A 20,870-nucleotide genomic window follows, 5' to 3' on the forward strand; every position below is an offset into this window, starting at 1 on the left:
GGGTGAATCAATAGACTCTTAAGGATTAATAGCCTACTGATTCTGTGAGCTCCAAGCCTCACACAACCACAGTATGTCGGATAAAGCAATTTCACAAAATAAATACTGTCATTTGTGTCTTAATAATTTCATAAAACAGTGCGCTTAAAGCATCAGCTCAGTGCAAATAGTTGATTTTATTAAAACACATAGGTTGTGTCTTTATATGGAAAAAATACAATCAAGAATTCAATTCCCACGAGTGTAGAGCGTTAAGGTCACCGGCATCATGAACTCTACCAAGTATCAGGTCATATTAGCCAGAAACCTGGTTGCCTCTGCCAAGAGGCTGAAATTAGTGTACGGGGTGAACAATAGTTATTATGTAATGTGATTCACAAAAAAACATTTGGAAAAGTTCCATTAAATAAGTAAAACTATACAGGATTTCAATCTGAGCCTGAATATATTACTTTATTTTATGTCTTCTTGCTCATTTACATTTAGAGGAAGAAGAGACATGGTTGGGTGAGTATGTCTTGATTACTTCATGGTCAGAAAGATTCTGAGAATTCACAGGGAAAGCCAACAAATGCACAGAAATCCAGATCATATTTCATTATTCTGTCATAATTAATAAACATGTCAAAGTATACTATGTAAGAAACAGATAATTGTTGGATAAGTTAGTCAAAGCAGACCCCAACTTGGTACATGGCGATGGAAACAGATCATGCTACAAAATGGGAATTAGAAAAATATGTATACGGAACAAAAATATAAAGAAGTGTTGATCCCGTGTTTCATGATCTGAACAAAAAGATCCAGACATTTTCCATGCGCACAATCTTTTTTATTTCTCTCATTTTGTGCATAAATTTGTTAACATTCTTGATAGTGAGCATTTCACCTTTGCCAAGACAATCCATCCACCTGACAGGTGTGGCATATCAAGAAGCTGATTAAACAGCATGATCATTACACAGGAGCACCTTCTGCTGGGGACAATAAAAGGCCACTCTATAATGTGCAGTTTTGTCAAACAACACAATGCCTCAGATGTCTCAAGTGGAGAAAGTGTGCAATTGGCATGCTGACTGCAGGAATGTCCACCAGAGCTGTTGCCAGAGAATTAAATGTTAATTTCTCTACAATAAGCCCCCTCTGTTGTTCTACATTTACATTTACATTTAAGTCATTTAGCAGACGCTCTTATCCAGAGCGACTTACAAGTTGGTGCATTCACCTTATGATATCCAGTGGAACAACCACTTTACAATAGTGCATCTAACTCTTTTAAGGGGGGGGGGGGTTAGAAGGATTACTTTATCCTATCCTAGGTATTCCTTAAAGAGGTGGTGTTTCAGGTGTTTCCGGAAGGTGGTGATTGACTCCGCTGACCTGGCGTCGTGGGGGAGTTTGTTCCACCATTGGGGTGCCAGAGCAGCGAACAGTTTTGACTGGGCTGAGCGGGAACTGTACTTCCTCAGAGGTAGGGAGGCGAGCAGGCCAGCGGTGGATGAACGCAGTGCCCTTGTTTGGGTGTAGGGCCTGATCAGAGCCTGAAGGTACGGAGGTGCCGTTCCCCTCACAGCTCCGTAGGCAAGCACCATGGTCTTGTAGCGGATGTGAGCTTCAACTGGAAGCCAGTGGAGAGAGCGGAGGAGCGGGGTGACGTGAGAGAACTTGGGAAGGTTGAACACCAGACGGGCTGCGGCGTTCTGGATGAGTTGTAGGGGTTTAATGGCACAGGCAGGGAGCCCAGCCAACAGCGAGTTGCAGTAGTCCAGACGGGAGATGACAAGTGCCTGGATTAGGACCTGCGCCGCTTCCTGTGTGAGGCAGGGTCGTACTCTGCGAATGTTGTAGAGCATGAACCTACAGGAACGGGTCACCGCCTTGATGTTAGTTGAGAACGACAGCGTGTTGTCCAGGATCACGCCAAGGTTCTTAGCACTCTGGGAGGAGGACACAATGGAGTTGTCAACCGTGATGGCGAGATCATGGAACGGGCAGTCCTTCCCCGGGAGGAGGAGCAGCTCCGTCTTGCCGAGGTTCAGCTTGAGGTGGTGATCCGTCATCCACACTGATATGTCTGCCAGACATGCAGAGATGAGATTCGCCACCTGGTTATCAGAAGGGGGAAAGGAGAAGATTAATTGTGTGTCGTCTGCATAGCAATGATAGGAGAGACCATGTGAGGATATGACAGAGCCAAGTGACTTGGTGTATAGCGAGAATAGGAGAGGACCTAGAACAGAACTGGGGGACACCAGTGGTGAGAGCACGTGGTGCGGAGACAGATTCTCGCCACGCCACCTGGTAGGAGCGACCTGTCAGGTAGGACGCAATCCAAGCGTGGGCCGCGCCGGAGATGCCCAACTCGGAGAGGGTGGAGAGGAGGATCTGATGGTTCACTGTATCAAAGGCAGCCGATAGGTCTAGAAGGATGAGAGCAGAGGAGAGAGAGTTAGCTTTAGCAGTGCGGAGCGCCTCCGTGACACAGAGAAGAGCAGTCTCAGTTGAATGACTTCTTGGATCAAGAAGGTCATTCTGAGAGAGATAGCAGGAGAGCTGGCCAAGAACGGCACGTTCAAGAGTTTTGGAGAGAAAAGAAAGAAGGGATACTGGTCTGTAGTTGTTGACATCGGAGGGATCGAGTGTAGGTTTTTTCAGCAGGGGTGCAACTCTCGCTCTCTTGAAGGCGGAAGGGACGTAGCCAGCGGTCAAGGATGAGTTGATGAGCGAGGTGAGGTAAGGGAGAAGGTCTCCGGACATGGCCTGGAGAAGAGAAGAGGGGATAGGGTCAAGCGGGTAGGTTGTTGGGCGGCCGGCCGTCACAAGACGCGAGATTTCATCTGGAGAGAGAGAGGAGAAAGAGGTCAAAGCACAGGGTAGGGCAGTGTGAGCAGAACCAGCGGTGTTGTTTGACTTAGCAAACGAGGATCGGATGTCGTCGACCTTCTTTTCAAAATGGTTGACGAAGTCATCCGCAGAGAGGGAGGAGGAGGGGGGAGGGGGGGGAGGATTCAGGAGGGAGGAGAAGGTGGCAAAGAGCTTCCTAGGGTTAGAGGCAGATGCTTGGAATTTAGAGTGGTAGAAAGTGGCTTTAGCAGCAGAGACAGAAGAGGAGAATGTAGAGAGGAGGGAGTGAAAGGATGCCAGGTCCGCAGGGAGGCGAGTTTTCCTCCATTTCCGCTCGGCTGCCCGGAGCCCTGTTCTGTGAGCTCGCAATGAGTCGTCGAGCCACGGAGCAGGAGGGGAGGACCGAGCCGGCCTGGAGGATAGGGGACATAGAGAGTTAAAGGATGCAGAAAGGGAGGAGAGGAGGGTTGAGGAGGCAGAATCAGGAGATAGGTTGGAGAAGGTTTGAGCAGAGGGAAGAGATGATAGGATGGAAGAGGAGAGAGTAGCGGGGGAGAGAGATCGAAGGTTGGGACGGCGCGATACCATCCGAGTAGGGGCAGTGTGGGAAGTGTTGGATGAGAGCGAGAGGGAAAAGGATACAAGGTAGTGGTCGGAGACTTGGAGGGGAGTTGCAATGAGATTAGTGGAAGAACAGCATCTAGTAAAGATGAGGTCAAGCGTATTGCCTGCCTTGTGAGTAGGGGGGAAGGTGAGAGGGTGAGGTCAAAAGAGGAGAGGAGTGGAAAGAAGGAGGCAGAGAGGAATGAGTCAAAGGTAGACGTGGGGAGGTTAAAGTCACCCAGAACTGTGAGAGGTGAGCCATCCTCAGGAAAGGAACTTATCAAGGCGTCAAGCTCATTGATGAACTCTCCAAGGGAACCTGGGGGGCGATAGATGATAAGGATGTTAAGCTTGAAAGGGCTGGTAACTGTGACAGCATGGAATTCAAAGGAGGCGATAGACAGATGGGTCAGGGGAGAAAGAGAGAATGTCCACTTGGGAGAGATGAGGATCCCAGTGCCACCACCCCGCTGTCCAGAAGCTCTCGGGGTGTGCGAGAACACGTGGGCAGACGAGGAGAGAGCAGTAGGAGTAGCAGTGTTATCTCTGGTAATCCATGTTTCCGTCAGTGCCAAGAAGTCGAGGGACTGGAGGGAAGCATAGGCTGAGATGAACTCTGCCTTGTTGGCCGCAGATCGGCAGTTCCAGAGGCTGCCGGAGACCTGGAACTCCACGTGGGTCGTGCGCGCTGGGACCACCAGGTTAGAGTGGCGGCGGCCACGCGGTGTGAAGCGTTCTAGAGAATTTGGCAGTACGTCCAATCGGCCTCTCAACCGCAGACCACGTGTATGGCCTTGTGTGGGAAAGTGGTTTGCTGATGTCCATTGTTGTGACATTCATCCGCCACCATCACCTCATATGACCTCATCACCTCACAACTGACAATTGTTGTTGTCTTTACCTTCCTGCCCTTTGTGCTTCCTTCCCTTTGTGCTTCCTTCCTGCCCTTTTATTTTTATTCACCAAATGATCCTGCAGCAATTCAATAAAACCCAACCTTTAAAAACTTCTTGATGCACCCATCCCGTTAGCGGGATCATTTTCGCCAACCACCGCTGAGTTGCAGAGTGCCAAATTCAAATTAAATCACAAAAAATATTCAATTTTCATGAAATCACAAGTGCAATATAGTAAAACACAGCTTAGCTTGTTGTTAATCCACCTGGCGTGTCAGATTTCAAAAAAGCTTTTCGGCGAAAGCTATCCAAGCATTTATGTAAGCACATCTCTCTCAGGATGCAAAATATTACAAACAGCTAGCAGCCAACTAGATTGGTCATACAATGACATACAATGACGCACCCAGCCATACAATGACGCAATGTGATCTTTCTCGCTCATTTTTCAAAATAAAAGCCTAAAACTATGTCTAAAGACTGTTCACACCATGGGGAAGCCGTAAGAAAAGGAATCTGGTTGATATCCCTTTAAATGGAGCGAAGGCAGGCTATGGAACATGGAGCTTTCAAAATAGAAGCACCTTCCTGGTTTGATTTTCCTCAGGTTTTCGCCTGCAATATCAGTTATGTTATACTCACAGACAATATTTGGACAGTTTTGGAAACATTAGAGTGTTTTCCATCCTAATCTGACAATTATTTGCATATTCTAGATTCTGGGCCTGAGAAATAGGCAGTTAAATTTGGGTACGTTTTTCATCCAAAAATCAAAATATTGCCCCATACACTCAAGAGCTTTTAGTTAAGGTGGGAGCTTGGAGTCCAGCAGCTACCTCTCTCTGATCTGTCTTGCGCCCAGAGAACACCATATGCTGTACTTTTAAAGGGAAGGGCAAAGAATGTGAACCCTTTTGTCTGTTGTTGTGACTTAGATGAAGATCAGATCTAATTTTATGACCAATTAATGCAGAAATCAAGGTAATTCCAAAGGGTTCACATACCTTTTCTTGCCACTGTATGTAGGAATGCTGTTCATTGACTATAGCTCATCCTTCAACACCATAGTACCCTCCAAGCTTATCATTAAACTCTGGCCTGGGTCTGAACCCCGCCCTGTGCAACTGGGTCCTGGACTTCCTGACGGGCCGCCCCCCAAGTGGTGAAGGTAGGAACCAACACCTCCAATACGCTGATCCTCAATATTGGGGTCCCACAAGGGTGCGTGCTCAGCCCCCTCCTGTACTGCCTGTTCAACCATAACTGCGTGGCCACGCACGCCTCCAACTCAATGATCAAGTTTGCAGACGGCACAACAGTAGTAGGCCTGAATACCAACAATGACGAGACAGCCTACAGGGAGGAGGTGTGGGCCCTGACGGAGTGGTGCCAGGAAAATAGCCTCTCCCTCAATGTAAAAACAATGAAGGAGCTGATCCTGGACCTCAGGAGACAGCAGAGGGAGCACCCCCCTATCCACATCGATGGGACCGCAGTGGAGAAAGTCAAAAGCTTCAAGTTCCTCTGCGTACACATCACTGACAATCTGAAATGGTCCACCCACACAGACAACAGCACCTCTTCAACTTCAGGAGGCTGAAGAAATTCGGCTTGGCCCCTAAGGACACCTATGGCAACTGTACCATCCACATCTACAGGGCTCTCCAGTAGGTAGTGCGGTCTGCCCAAAGCATCACCAGGGGCACACTGCCTGCCCTCCAGGACACCTACAGCACCCAATGTCAAAATTAAGGACATCAACCACATGAGCCACTGCCTGTTCACCCCGCTATCATCCAGAAGGTGAGGTCAGTACAGGTGCATCAAAGCAGGGACCGAGAGACTGAAAAACTGCTTCTATCTCAAAGCCATCAGACTGTTAAATGGCCATCCCTAGCCGGCTACCACTTGGTAACTCAACCATGCATCTTAGAGGCTGCTGCACTATATACATAGACATGGAAACACTGGCCACTTTAATAATAGAACACTAGTCACTTTAATCATGTTTAGTTAGAAGATTAAATACATGGTCCGTAGACACTTGTAACCGGAATACCCTCTGTTACCTAACATGTTTTTGTAAAATGATCCTATTTTTAGAAGGCAAAACTAACTTTAATTAAAAGAAAATATATATGTTCATCGATATATATCAAAAAATTCAAAGAAACATACAAAGAACACAAAGCATTAGGCAAAATAAAAATGCTAAATCCCCATTATCTAGGAGCACAGTCCTCATCCTTACAAATAAGACAATCTCCTCTTTGACACTTGGCACAGAAAAAAGGTTCTGGGTGATGGTTATGACCATCCTCATTAATTTTTGTACACTACTTGCAATTGTGACGCAAATGACACTTTTTGTGGACATGTATAAGTAAACATTCATCTGAACTGGGTAATTGAACATATACATGGAAACCATCCTTATGAAAATCGTGACACGCATGACCACCCCCCCCCCCCCCCCATCACTTCATAGAGACAGTTAGGGTTACCAAAGGGGCAGTCAAGAGGTCCTCCAACCGCATTGCAAGGCTTTCCATACTTATTGGTATAATTGCCTGGGCTTCCCGGTACAGGATCAATCACCACAGGAGGGTCATCTCTCCTTACAGACATCTGTTTAACTGTTGTCTGAACCACAATTGACTTTACCAGGGGTATAACACAACAACATGCAATACCCAGAGCCAATAACCCTCCTCCCAACATGATGGCCATCCTAGTAAACAAGGCTCCCCACTTTCCTAACGCTAGGTCCAACCAATCCCATACATGAGAGTCTAAACCAGCATTAGCCTTTACTTCTGCTCGTAATCCTTTGAGTTTGGCCATAGCAATATTGGGAATAAAGGTGCAACAGTCATCCCCAAACATGACACAAACTCCACCCTTCTCCGCTAAGAGCCAATTGAGAGCCTGTCTATTTTGCCAAGTCATTTTACTGGTAGCCTGTACCTGTTCCCCCAATGTCGTTAGAGCCGAGTCAGTATAGTTAATGAATCTCTGTTGGTTATAGTATATATAATTAATCCACTCTAAGTTCTTATTTGGTGTTATCCACAAGAATATAGATTCAAATCCTGATTTAACCTCATCTCTGGCCTTGAAATCCCGAGGTACACCTCTAAGCAGTCCAATTGCATTAAGGTATACCTCAAGATCCTTCTCATAAGCCCTTTTAACTCTAGATTTTACATAGTCATCATGGGGTGATTTAATAATAGTAACCTATTTAATTGCTCTCACTAAGGCACAAAGACCAATCCATCCATCAGACAATACATTCAACAGTTAGTTTCTGGATGTGTGGAAAGAACAATCAGCAATACCTCTGTCTTGATTTTTCAACATAGTAAGAGATGGCGCAACCTGAGTTATGTGACCACACAACCCTTTTCTATTCATAATCAACCCTTTATCATTACTTTTACGAACTCCCACATTCTCTAACACCCAAATAGTATCACATTCTACAGTGGTGTTTCCTACATCAATTCCTTCGGTGTGGTGTCTGTAAAAACATTCATATTTTCCTTTAACCACGGTACTTCTGTCTAATTGAGGTCCATTTGATTCAGTTCTCATGTTATAAGCAGCACAATCGTTGTCTCCCAGCATGGTCTCATTCAACATAGTTTTACCCCTAGTGCTTACCGAGAGCAATCCTACATTCTATGTCACACAAGGGAATAGAATACTTTCTATTGGTACAATGGTCATTTTTCCAACTTACACAGTTTTTAAATGATGCTGGTTCAGAGACTATTAAAAGATCAGACAAAGGTGATTTTCTACACAAAATACAATTGTCCATTCTGTGTTTGTTTGCCATATACTTAGCCCATTCGTATCACTCGTTCGTCACTCCTTCTCGTGTGGTGTCCTTGAGTGGTTCTGATTCTGATATATCTAATTCTGTTGCTTTTTCAATGTTCTTATCTTGAGGTAGATCATTAGAGTTTATCAGAAAGTTCCAAATGTCAGTAAAAAACTCTCCTGACTCTGATGTCTCAGGTTGCTTTGTGGGTACGGTGGTCTGCTTGGTAAGGGAGGTCGATGTCATCTTATTGGTAGCTACTGTGGTCGTCACAGCAGCCGCCACCCTTGTTGTTGTCACAGGTTCTTCCTGTTCAGGTGCAGGGGTGGGATCAATCTTAATGACCGTGGTGCTACTCCCTTCGGTCACTGTTGTTCTTGTTATTTCAACTATTAATTCTTCACCTTCAACTGGTTCAATCTGATTCATGATGAGCACCCTCTCGTCTTTTTCTTTGATTAATGTCAGGTCACATCCTTTCGGATCCCAAACGACTTGTCCCTTTGTTTGGTAATGGGTCCATCCACAGAGTGCCATCTCCGGTAAGGGTTTGATCCTTATGATTGAGATAGACTTCAGTTCTCCTGCTTCTGTTATAACTTGAGGTGGAACAGAGATTCTAACCATGCCAGTCTTTTTGGATTGTTCGGCTGATTCCTTTCTTCTTTTCCTGCTTCCACCATACGTCTTGATTGTGTTACCGGGTAATGGCGTCCCCCATTATCCAGTTTTTTCATATTCAATCCGAATTCGGTAGAACTAATGTGCGCTTCTTTCAGTGACTCCATGGCTTTTTTTTAAATCCCTCATCTCTCTATGCTATGGAGAAACAGTCCTTTTGTTTTCATGCCAATATTTATTTATTTATTTTTCCTAAATACTCCCATGTATTATACACCTTTTATTTACTATTTTTCCGAGGTAGAGCTAATCCCCTTTCCAATTAATAATTCATTTGTCACATCACTTAATTTCTCTTATCAAAGCCTACTCTATATTAGTACAGACATTATTTCTGAATACTACAGATGACTTAATGTCTTATTCTAGTACAGTACTTCAAATATCACTGTGTTTTTCCCTTTACAGATATCATTATTTATTCATTTTATTCGTTTGGTTTGTTCTGTTATTACAGTTCTAATCAATTTTTAAGATTACATTTACATTACATTTAAGTCATTTAGCAGACGCTCTTATCCAGAGCGACTTACAAATTGGAAAGTTCATACATATTCATCCTGGTCCCCCCGTGGGAATTGAACCCCCAACCCTGGCGTTGCAAGCGCCATGCTCTACCAACTGAACCACACAGGTCCACTGCCCGCTCCGTTAAGATCTCTATCTAACGTCTTACTTTTACCTTTATTTATTTATTTTGTCTATACTTTCTTACCTTTTCTCTATATTCTTATTGTTTGATCCTATGGTCAATTTACTAGTGAGTCAAGCCTCAGTATTTTTTACACCCCTCTCTGCCCTTCAGACTATTTTTAGATCGTAGTTTCTGTGACCACAGAGTGACTAGTGCCTGTTTTTTCCCCTTACTCCGTTTACACTGTTTATGAATTCTTAATGTGTCCTGGATTTTACCTATTTATCACTCTTTATCTTAGCTAACCTAGATTCGTTTTAACGTTATAGTACAATTTCAGTTTATTGGCGATTCTGTTTTCTCTTTTGTTACCCACTGCTCTATCCGTATTATACTATTCGGTTAACGCCTTTTTAAGTATTTTTATTTATTATTTGTTTTGACACCTTTTTGTTATTCTTACCGCGGTCTCTTACCACTTTATCACATCATTGTTTTTATCCTTGCTTATAACTTCTTTTACTTCGATGTTTCTTAACTTCGTTCCCTCTGCCTAATAGCAGTTAACGGCACCCTTCAACTCTATACTCTGTCACAGGAGGGCTGCGCGCTCCCTCTTCTGGACGTTCTGCCTACACACACACAACCTGTCCTTTCTTTCTTTTTAATGTTCTATTTCTACACAGATCTACTCATTTCTTACAACATTCTCATTTATCCTTTTATTTTTCATCTGTTCATTCAATCCCTTTGTTTTTACCTCAAAACAACTTCCTCAACCTCAACCTCAAAACAACAGTCTTTCTTTATTGACTTAATTCACTTCCTCCACATAAGCCTAGACTGCTAGGATTTCTACAATATGACGAGACTACTGTCTAATCGGATCAGCCTGTCTTCATATCATATTCACCCACACCGTACTGATCTCTATTTTATATTAGAGCAATATCGTGGCGTGACCTACTGAATTACAAACCCCTGTTTAGCTAGACGGAGCGTTTCTTATTCGTAGGATTTCGCTTGCAGTTGAACGCCGCACAATCGGGCCAACGTTCTTCCTGCCTTCTAAATATTCATCCGTTCAGTCCCCCTGTTTGGGGCGGTAGCCATGAAATATTTATTTACTAAATATTCATCCGTTCAGACCCCCTGTTTTGGGGCGGTAGCCATGAAATATTTATTTACTAAATATTCACCCACAGACCCTTCTGCCGTGAATATCCCACCCAAGCAGACCCCTTTAAAAATGTTCCTTTTTAAAGGGCGGTATCGTGGCTTCCTAACTACCTATTTATGCAGTTCTCTATTATTTTTAGAGCCGTTATTCATAAGTAACCTGTCCAAGCATTCCTTCTCCTAATTTTATTGAAGAGGTATCACAGGATTTTCTACCTACATTATCTGTTTTGACCGTATGGGCTGTCCCACATTATAGCCAGCCCTCTCAGCCAGATGGTGCAAACAACCGCATCATTTAAGCTACACATTCGAACGGTCCGATCAGAACGAGCGCATGCTCCGCTAAACACCCAACACAAGCAAAGTTTACAGCGCCTATTCACTCAGTCTCTATACATGCGCATACATTTATATTTAATACAATTCCCCAAATTACACATACATGCAAATTCATTGAATTCAAAAGTTCTTTAGTATTTACTGGTTTCTTTTTAGGAAATTTGAAAGAGAGACTTACATGGCGCCCCTCTCGCTGAGACAGGATCTCTGAAGCAATCGATACAAACATTTCAACTATGTAAGAACAAGCTTACCTTTTTATAGTTGTGGCCATATTGTTTGCAAGATTGTCCAAAGAAACTATCTCCAGCCCTGAACGCCATTCCGCAGTCCCTGTCCCTCCTGGCAAGCTCGCCAAATTATGTTGTGGACAATCGGTTCAAATATAACACTTACAAGAACTTGTGAAAATCAATTTAGGCTTTTAATACAGAGTATATAAAAGCCGGAATGGTCCGCGAAACACACACCACTTCCCAGCCCCGGCTCCAGCATTTATACACATACAACATATAGGTCCAACCCATATGTAAATAAGCATACTTCCCCTAATTCTTCCTGTCACCATTATCTTTTTAGTTCAGTGCCTCAGTATGTTCTCTGGTATGTATGCCCTTATTGGAATCGGCAGACTATGTGTCTCTTCTATCATTGGTGTGTCCAGTTGCCCTAGGCGCATATTTCTCTGGTATGTGTATCTCTTAATGGAATCAGCAGACTATATGTCTAGGGTGTCCAGTTGCCCTAGGCGCATATTTCTCTGGTATGTGTGCCTTTAGTGGAATCAGCAGACTATGTGTCTCTTCTCTTCATGTGGTCTGTTTTTTAATGTTCAGCTGTCCAATGCCTTTATATGTTATCCATGTGTCTCATTTACTCCTACACTCCTCACCATTACATACCAACTCCCCATCATTACACACCTGCTCCCCATCATTACACACCTTCTCCCCATCATTACACACCTTCTCCCCACCATTACACACCTGCTCCCCATCATTACACACCTTCTCCCCATCATTACACACCTGCTCCCCATCATTACACACCTTCTCCCCATCATTACACACCTTCTCCCCATCATTACACACCTGCTCCCCATCATTAAACACACCTGCACCCCATTTACACACCTGCCCCCCATCATTACACACCTGCACCCCATCATTACACACATCTGCTCCCCATCATTAGACACACCTACTCCCCATCATTACACACCTGCTCCCCATCATTACACACCTGCACCCCATCATTACACACCTGCACCCCATCATTATACACACCTTCTCCCCATCATTAAACACACCTACTCCCCATCATTACACACACCTGCACCCAATCATTACACACCTGCTCCCCATCATTACACACCTGCTCCCCATCATTACACACCTGCTCCCCATCATTACACACCTACTCCCCATCATTACACACCTGCTCCCCATCATTACACACCTGCCCCCTATCATTACACACCTTCTCCCCATCATTACACAACTCCTCCCCATCATTAAACACACCTGCCCCCCATCATTAAACACACCTGCCCCCCATCATTACACACCTGCTCCCCATCATTACACACCTTCTCCCCATCATTACACACACCTGCTCCCCATCATTACACACCTGCTCCCCATCATTAAACACACCTGCTCCCCATCATTAAACACACCTGCTCCCCATCATTACACACCTACTCCCCATCATTAAACAAAACCGCTCCCCATCATTAAACACACCTGCTCCCCATCAATACACACCTGCTCCCCATCATTAAATACACCTGATACCCACCATTACACAACTGCTCCCCATCATTACACACCTACTCCCCATCATTACACACCTGCTCCCCATCATTACACACCTGCTCCCCATCATTACACACCTGCTCCCTGTCAATACATACACCTACTCCCCATCATTACACACCTGCTCCCCATCATTAAAGCCACCTGCTCCACATCACTAAACCCACCTGCTCCACATCAGTAAACACACCTGCTCCCCATCATTAAACACACCTGCTCCCCATCATTAAACACACCTGCTTCCCATCATTAAACACACCTGCTCCCCGTCATTAAACACCTGCTCCCCATCATTAAACACACCTGCTCCCCATCATTAAACACACCTGCTTCCCATCATTAAACACACCTGCTCCCCAACATTAAACACACCTGCTCCCCATCATTAAACCCACCTGCTCCACATCACTAAACACCCCTGCTCCCCATCATTAAACACACCTGCTCCCCATCATTAAATACACCTGCTCCCCATTATTAAACCCACCTGCTCTCCATCATTAAACACACCTGCTCCACATCACTAAACACACCTGCTTCCCATCATTAAACCCACCTGCTCCCCATCATTAAACCCACCTGCTCCCATCATTAAACACACCTGCTCCCATCATTAAACACACCTGCTCCCATCATTAAACACACCTGCTCCCCATCATTAAACACACTTGCTCCCCATCATTAAACACACCTGCTCCCATCATTAAACACACCTACTCCCCATCATTACACACCTGCACCCCATCATTACACACATCTGCTCCCCATTATAACACACCTTCTCCCCATCATTAGACACACCTACTCCCCATCATTACACACCTGCTCCCCATCATTACACACCTGCACCCCATCATTACACACCTGCACCCCATCATTATACACACCTTCTCCCCATCATTAAACACACCTACTCCCCATCATTACACACACCTGCACCCAATCATTACACACCTGCTCCCCATCATTACACACCTGCTCCCCATCATTACACACCTGCTCCCCATCATTACACACCTACTCCCCATCATTACACACCTTCTCCCCATCATTACACACCTGCCCCCTATCATTACACACCTTCTCCCCATCATTACACACCTGCTCCCCATCATTACACACCTTCTCCCCATCATTACACACACCTGCTCCCCATCATTACACACCTGCTCCCCATCATTAAACACACCTGCTCCCCATCATTAAACACACCTGCTCCCCATCATTACACACCTACTCCCCATCATTAAACAAAACCGCTCCCCATCATTAAACACACCTGCTCCCCATCAATACACACCTGCTCCCCATCATTAAATACACCTGATACCCACCATTACACAACTGCTCCCCATCATTACACACCTACTCCCCATCATTACACACCTGCTCCCCATCATTACACACCTGCTCCCCATCATTACACACCTGCTCCCTGTCAATACATACACCTACTCCCCATCATTACACACCTGCTCCCCATCATTAAAGCCACCTGCTCCACATCACTAAACCCACCTGCTCCACATCAGTAAACACACCTGCTCCCCATCATTAAACACACCTGCTCCACATCACTAAACCCACCTGCTCCCCATCATTAAACACACCTGCTCCCCATCATTAAACACACCTGCTTCCCATCATTAAACACAACTGCTCCCCGTCATTAAACACCTGCTCCCCATCATTAAACACACCTGCTCCCCATCATTAAACACACCTGCTTCCCATCATTAAACACACCTGCTCCCCAACATTAAACACACCTGCTCCCCATCATTAAACCCACCTGCTCCACATCACTAAACACACCTGCTCCCCCATCATTAAACCCACCTGCTCCCCATCATTAAACCCACCTGCTCCACATCACTAAACACCCCTGCTCCCCATCATTAAACACACCTGCTCCCCATCATTAAATACACCTGCTCCCCATTATTAAACCCACCTGCTCTCCATCATTAAACACACCTGCTCCACATCACTAAACACACCTGCTTCCCATCATTAAACCCACCTGCTCCCCATCATTAAACCCACCTGCTCCCATCATTAAACACACCTGCTCCCATCATTAAACACACCTGCTCCCCATCATTAAACACACTTGCTCCCCATCATTAAACACACCTGCTCCCATCATTAAACACACCTGCTCCCCATCATTAAACACACCTGCTCCCATCATTAAATACACTTGCTCCCCATTATTAAACCCACCTGCTCCCCATCATTAAACACACCTGCTCCCCATCATTAAACACACCTGCTCCCATCATTAAACATACCTGCTCCCCATCATTAAACACACCTGCTCCCCATCATTAAACCCACCTGCTCCCCATCATTAAACACACCTGCTCCCCATCATTAAACCCACCTGCTCCACATCACTAAACACACCTGCTCCCCCATCATTAAACCCACCTGCTCCCCATCATTAAACCCACCTGCTCCACATCACTAAACACACCTGCTCCCCCATCATTAAACGCACCTGCTCCCCATCATTAAACACACCTGCCCCCTATCATTACACACCTTCTCCCCATCATTACACAACTCCTCCCCATCATTAAACACACCTGCCCCCCATCATTACACACCTGCTCCCCATCATTACACACCTTCTCCCCATCATTACACACACCTGCTCCCCATCATTACACACACCTGCTCCCCATCATTACACACCTGCTCCCCATCATTAAACACACCTGCTCCCCATCATTAAACACACCTGCTCCCCATCATTACACACCTACTCCCCATCATTAAACAAAACCGCTCCCCATCATTAAACACACCTGCTCCCCATCAATACACACCTGCTCCCCATCATTAAATACACCTGATACCCACCATTACACAACTGCTCCCCATCATTACACACCTACTCCCCATCATTACACACCTGCTCCCCATCATTACACACCTGCTCCCCATCATTACACACCTGCTCCCTGTCAATACATACACCTACTCCCCATCATTACACACCTGCTCCCCATCATTACACACCTACTCCCCATCATTAAACAAAACCGCTCCCCATCATTAAACACACCTGCTCCCCATCAATACACACCTGCTCCCCATCATTAAATACACCTGATACCCACCATTACACAACTGCTCCCCATCATTACACACCTACTCCCCATCATTACACACCTGCTCCCCATCATTACATACCTGCTCCCCATCATTACACACCTGCTCCCTGTCAATACATACACCTACTCTCCATCATTACACACCTGCTCCCCATCATTAAAGCCACCTGCTCCACATCACTAAACCCACCTGCTCCACATCAGTAAACACACCTGCTCCCCATCATTAAACACACCTGCTCCCCATCATTAAACACACCTGCTCCCCATCATTAAACACACCTGCTCCCCATCATTAAACACCTACTCCCCATCATTAAACACACCTGCTCCCCATCATTAAACACACCTGCTTCCCATCATTAAACACACCTGCTCCCCAACATTAAACACACCTGCTCCCCATCATTAAACCCACCTGCTCCACATCACTAAACACACCTGCTCCCCCATCATTAAACCCACCTGCTCCCCATCATTAAACCCACCTGCTCCACATCACTAAACACACCTGCTCCCCATCATTAAACACACCTGCTCCCCATCATTAAATACACCTGCTCCCCATTATTAAACCCACCTGCTCTCCATCATTAAACACACCTGCTCCACATCACTAAACACACCTGCTTCCCATCATTAAACCCACCTGCTCCCCATCATTAAACCCACCTGCTCCCATCATTAAACACACCTGCTCCCATCATTAAACACACCTGCTCCACATCATTAAACACACCTGCTCCCCATCATTAAACACACCTGCTCCCATCATTAAACACACCTGCTCCCCATCATTAAACACACCTGCTCCCATCATTAAATACACCTGCTCCCCATTATTAAACCCACCTGCTCCCCATCATTAAACACACCTGCTCCCCATCATTAAACACACCTGCTCCCCATCATTAAACATAACTGCTCCCCATCATTAAACACACCTGCTCCCCATCATTAAACACACCTGCTCCCCATCATTAAACCCACCTGCTCCCCATCATTAAACCCACCTGCTCCACATCACTAAACACACCTGCTCCCCCATCATTAAACCCACCTGCTCCCCATCATTAAACACACCTGCTCCCCATCATTAAACCCACCTGCTCCACATCACTAAATACACCTGCTCCCCATCATTAAACAAACCTGAATTTCATCATCACCTTGATTACCTTCCCTTTATTTATCCCTCAGTAGCCTCAGTCATCAGGCAATATTGGTTTGTTTTCATGTTCAGTACGCGACTCCTGTTTTGTTCATCTGCCTTGTATGATTTGTGGCATACAGCAGGTCAGCCACCTGGGGGAGACTCGTCGAGGCCTGGTAACAGATGGAGTATACATCACGAGATGATGGCTCCATCTGCTGGACGTGCCAGGTCTCGATGGGCTCTCCGCCCAGGACTAATTGAGGCTGATTGGGAGCTGGTGAGTAATCAAGGGCGGATTTCTCACCAGCTGTGCGAGGCCCATAAATCTGCCAGAAGGGCAGCACACAGGGAGAGGACTAGGGGAAGTGAGGTGACTTCCATGTGGTTGGATACGGTTACCCGAGGGAGTTGAGTTTGTGTGCAGGAAGACCCGGAGCCCAGGAGAAGGTATCCCGGAGAGGGTCTCATGGGGGAGACCTGTTCTTTTCTTTTTTATTTATTTTTTAATAAACACCCTTGAAACTGAGCTAATCATACTCTGTCCGTGTCTGATCTATGTTAACGTCTTGACCAAACCACCTGGTCTGCTACAGATTATTAAACTCTCTTTCTGCACCTGCTTCCTGACTCACTGCATATACGTCACAGTCCTAATATTCATACATTTCTTACTTCCATTATTTTGTTAGATACAACAGAATTGTTAGATACTACTGCACTGTTGGAGCTAAGAACAAAAGCATTTCACTACAACCGCAATAACATCTGCTAAATATGTGCATGTGACCGATAACGTTTGATTTGATTTGACATTATTAGTAAATGATAATGATGTGAATTTGAGTGTAATTTTATGAATTTAGTAACTGATAATGATGAAACTGCTTTACATTTTGTTTTTCCACAGGTTTAGTGCAGCCAGCTGATCTGAGGATAGTTCTGGTGGGGAAGACTGGAGCAGGGAAGAGTGCAACAGGAAACACCATCCTGGGGAGAAAGGTGTTTCATTCTAAGTTAAGTCCAAATCCAGTGACTGAAAAGTGTGAGAAACAAAGTGTAGTGGTGGATGGGAGGAAGATTGATGTCATCGACACTCCTGGGATCAGTGACACATCATTGACAGACACATATTTCATTAAGAAAATATGGAAACAATTTTGGAGAACAGATGAAGTAGAAATAGAGAAATGCATTGAGATGTCAGTCCCAGGACCCCATGTGTTCCTGCTGGTGATCAGACTGGATAGATACACAGAGGAGCAAAGAAAAGCAGTGAAGTACATCCAGGACAACTATGGAAAAAGGGCCTCAGACTTCACTATAGTATTATTCACTGGTGCAGATCAGCTGGATAACACAACAGTAGAGGAGCTTCTGAAGGAGAGTCAGGAGCTTCAGAAACTGGTCAACAGCTGTGGAGGCAGATATCATGTCTTTAACAACAGAGAGCGGAGAGACCGTACCCAGGTCAGAGAGCTGCTGAGGAAGATAGAGGAGATGGTGATGTTCAACGGACACTACACCAATGAGATGTATGAGAAGGCTCAGGAAGAGATCAGGAACAGACAGTTGTTGAAGTTGGGTAAACAAGCAGCTATAGGAGCTATAGGAATTGGCTGCACAACTACAGCAGTAGGACTAGGTCTTATTGCAGCCCCAATAAAAGCTGTAGTTGTAGGGATAGTGCTAGCAGGAGGAGCAGCAACAGCTATAGCAGGAGGGATAACTAAACTTGTAACCAAGAAGAAAAGCAATAAATAACTGCAGAGTTAGTGTCTGTAAATAAGGCCTGAAGGACCAAAATTATTATTGCTTTTCCTTTGATTTATTATTTCTTTGATGTGGTTTAACCTTGACCCTCATGTGGTTATGTCACTGCATTCTGCATTTAACCAAATTACTAAATCATTCATTAAAGTTATTAAGTTAATTGTAAGAGTTTTACTTTGCACAAAGGAAGAGAAAGTACATTTGTACAACATGGCTTCCATACCTGATGTGTTGAAGCTGTAATCATGGTTGTAATCTAGTTTAATGTGCTGCTCACTAATCACATTTATTTATAGTCTTTTGTTATGTACTTTTAACATGCTGTTAGGTAGTGATGGGCACTGATATGGAACATCTATGTCGACGTCAGTTGTATTGTTTCTAACCTACCCAACCAGTTGTATCACAATATGAAGCTTGTTGATGGCCATCAGCAGGCAGCAGTAAGCTAAGTTGAGAGCCTGTGAGAAGGTATTGTGCCTGTAGGAACAGTCATGTATGATATGTTGAGAGCCTGTGAGAAGGTATTGTGCCTGTAGGAACAGTCATGTATGATATGTTGAGAGCCTGTGAGAAGGTATTGTGCCTGTAGGAACAGTCATGTATGATATGTTGAGAGCCTGTGAGAAGGTATTGTGCCTGTAGGAACAGTCATGTATGATATGTTGAGAGCCTGTGAGAAGGTATTGTGCCTGTAGGAACAGTCATGTATGATATGTTGAGAGCCTGTGAGAAGGTATTGTGCCTGTAGGAACAGTCATGTATGATATGTTGAGAGCCTGTGAGAAGGTATTGTGCCTGTAGGAACAGTCATGTATGATATGTTGAGAGCCTGTGAGAAGGTATTGTGCCTGTAGGAACAGTCATGTATGATATGTTGAGAGCCTGTGAGAAGGTATTGTGCCTGTAGGAACAGTCATGTATGATATGTTGAGAGCCTGTGAGAAGGTATTGTGCCTGTAGGAACAGTCATGTATGATATGTTGAGAGCCTGTGAGAAGGTATTGTGCCTGTAGGAACAGTCATGTATGATATGATGAGAGCCTGTGAGAAGGTGTTGTGCCTGTAGGAACAGTCATGTATGATATGTTGAGAGCCTGTGAGAAGGTATTGTGCCTGTAGGAACAGTCATGTATGATATGTTGAGAGCCTGTGAGAAGGTATTGTGCCTGTAGGAACAGTCATGTATGATATGATGAGAGCCTGTGAGAAGGTGTTGTGCCTGTAGGAACAGTCATGTATGCTCTTTTCCATACAGTAAGGTTAACAGCAAGGATAAGGCCATATCAAGATATGCCTTGCTCATATTGATATTAAATGATATCATATTGAATTATCGATATTGATGCCCATCTTTACTGTCTTTCATTACATAATAATATATTTATTTAAAAACTTTGTAATACTTTTTGATTATTTACAAAATAGAGAAATGTTGTTGATCAATTGAAACTGCCCTTGATGAGTACCTGATGATAAAACATGCCCAGGTTAAAGGGGAAATGTGTTGACCTGTATTTAATTATAAAACATGCCCAGGTTAAAGGGGAAGTGTGTTGACCTGTATTTCATGATAAAACATGCCCAGGTTAAAGGGGAAGTGTGTTGATCTGTATTTAATGATAAAACATGCCCAGGTTAAAGGGGAAATGTGTTGACCTGTATTTAATGATAAAACATGCCCAGGTTAAAGGGGAAGTGTGTTGACCTGTATTTAATGATAAAACATGCCCAGGTTAAAGGGGAAATGTGTTGACCTGTATTTAATGATAAAACATGCCCAGGTTAAAGGGGAAGTGTGTTGACCTGTATTTAATGATAAAACATGCCCAGGTTAAAGGGGAAATGTGCAGTTGCTACATCCATTTTAAGACTTATAAATTAATTAAACGTACCCATTTGTTCTTGAAGAATTTAACTTACAAATGTCTCAGGAGCTTAGTTCAACTGTCATACCCCATCAAATAACCAAAAGCTTGTTTTAATCTAATGTTTGT

General features: G+C 44.5%; 1 protein-coding gene across 1 annotated transcript; it reads left to right on the forward strand.

Annotated features, from left to right (window-relative positions):
* Positions 1-476: 476 nt before the first annotated feature.
* Positions 477-19,460, forward strand: LOC139568258 (GTPase IMAP family member 4-like; the record flags this gene model as incomplete). The annotated part of the gene is made up of 2 exons (XM_071390009.1): positions 477-507; positions 18,011-19,460. Coding segments are annotated over 2 exons (885 nt in total), but the record flags the coding sequence as incomplete, so codon positions are not given.
* Positions 19,461-20,870: the final 1,410 nt, after the last annotated feature.

This window comes from Salvelinus alpinus, chromosome 2 (assembly GCF_045679555.1).
Source record: "Salvelinus alpinus chromosome 2, SLU_Salpinus.1, whole genome shotgun sequence".
Lineage (NCBI taxonomy): Eukaryota > Metazoa > Chordata > Actinopteri > Salmoniformes > Salmonidae > Salvelinus > Salvelinus alpinus.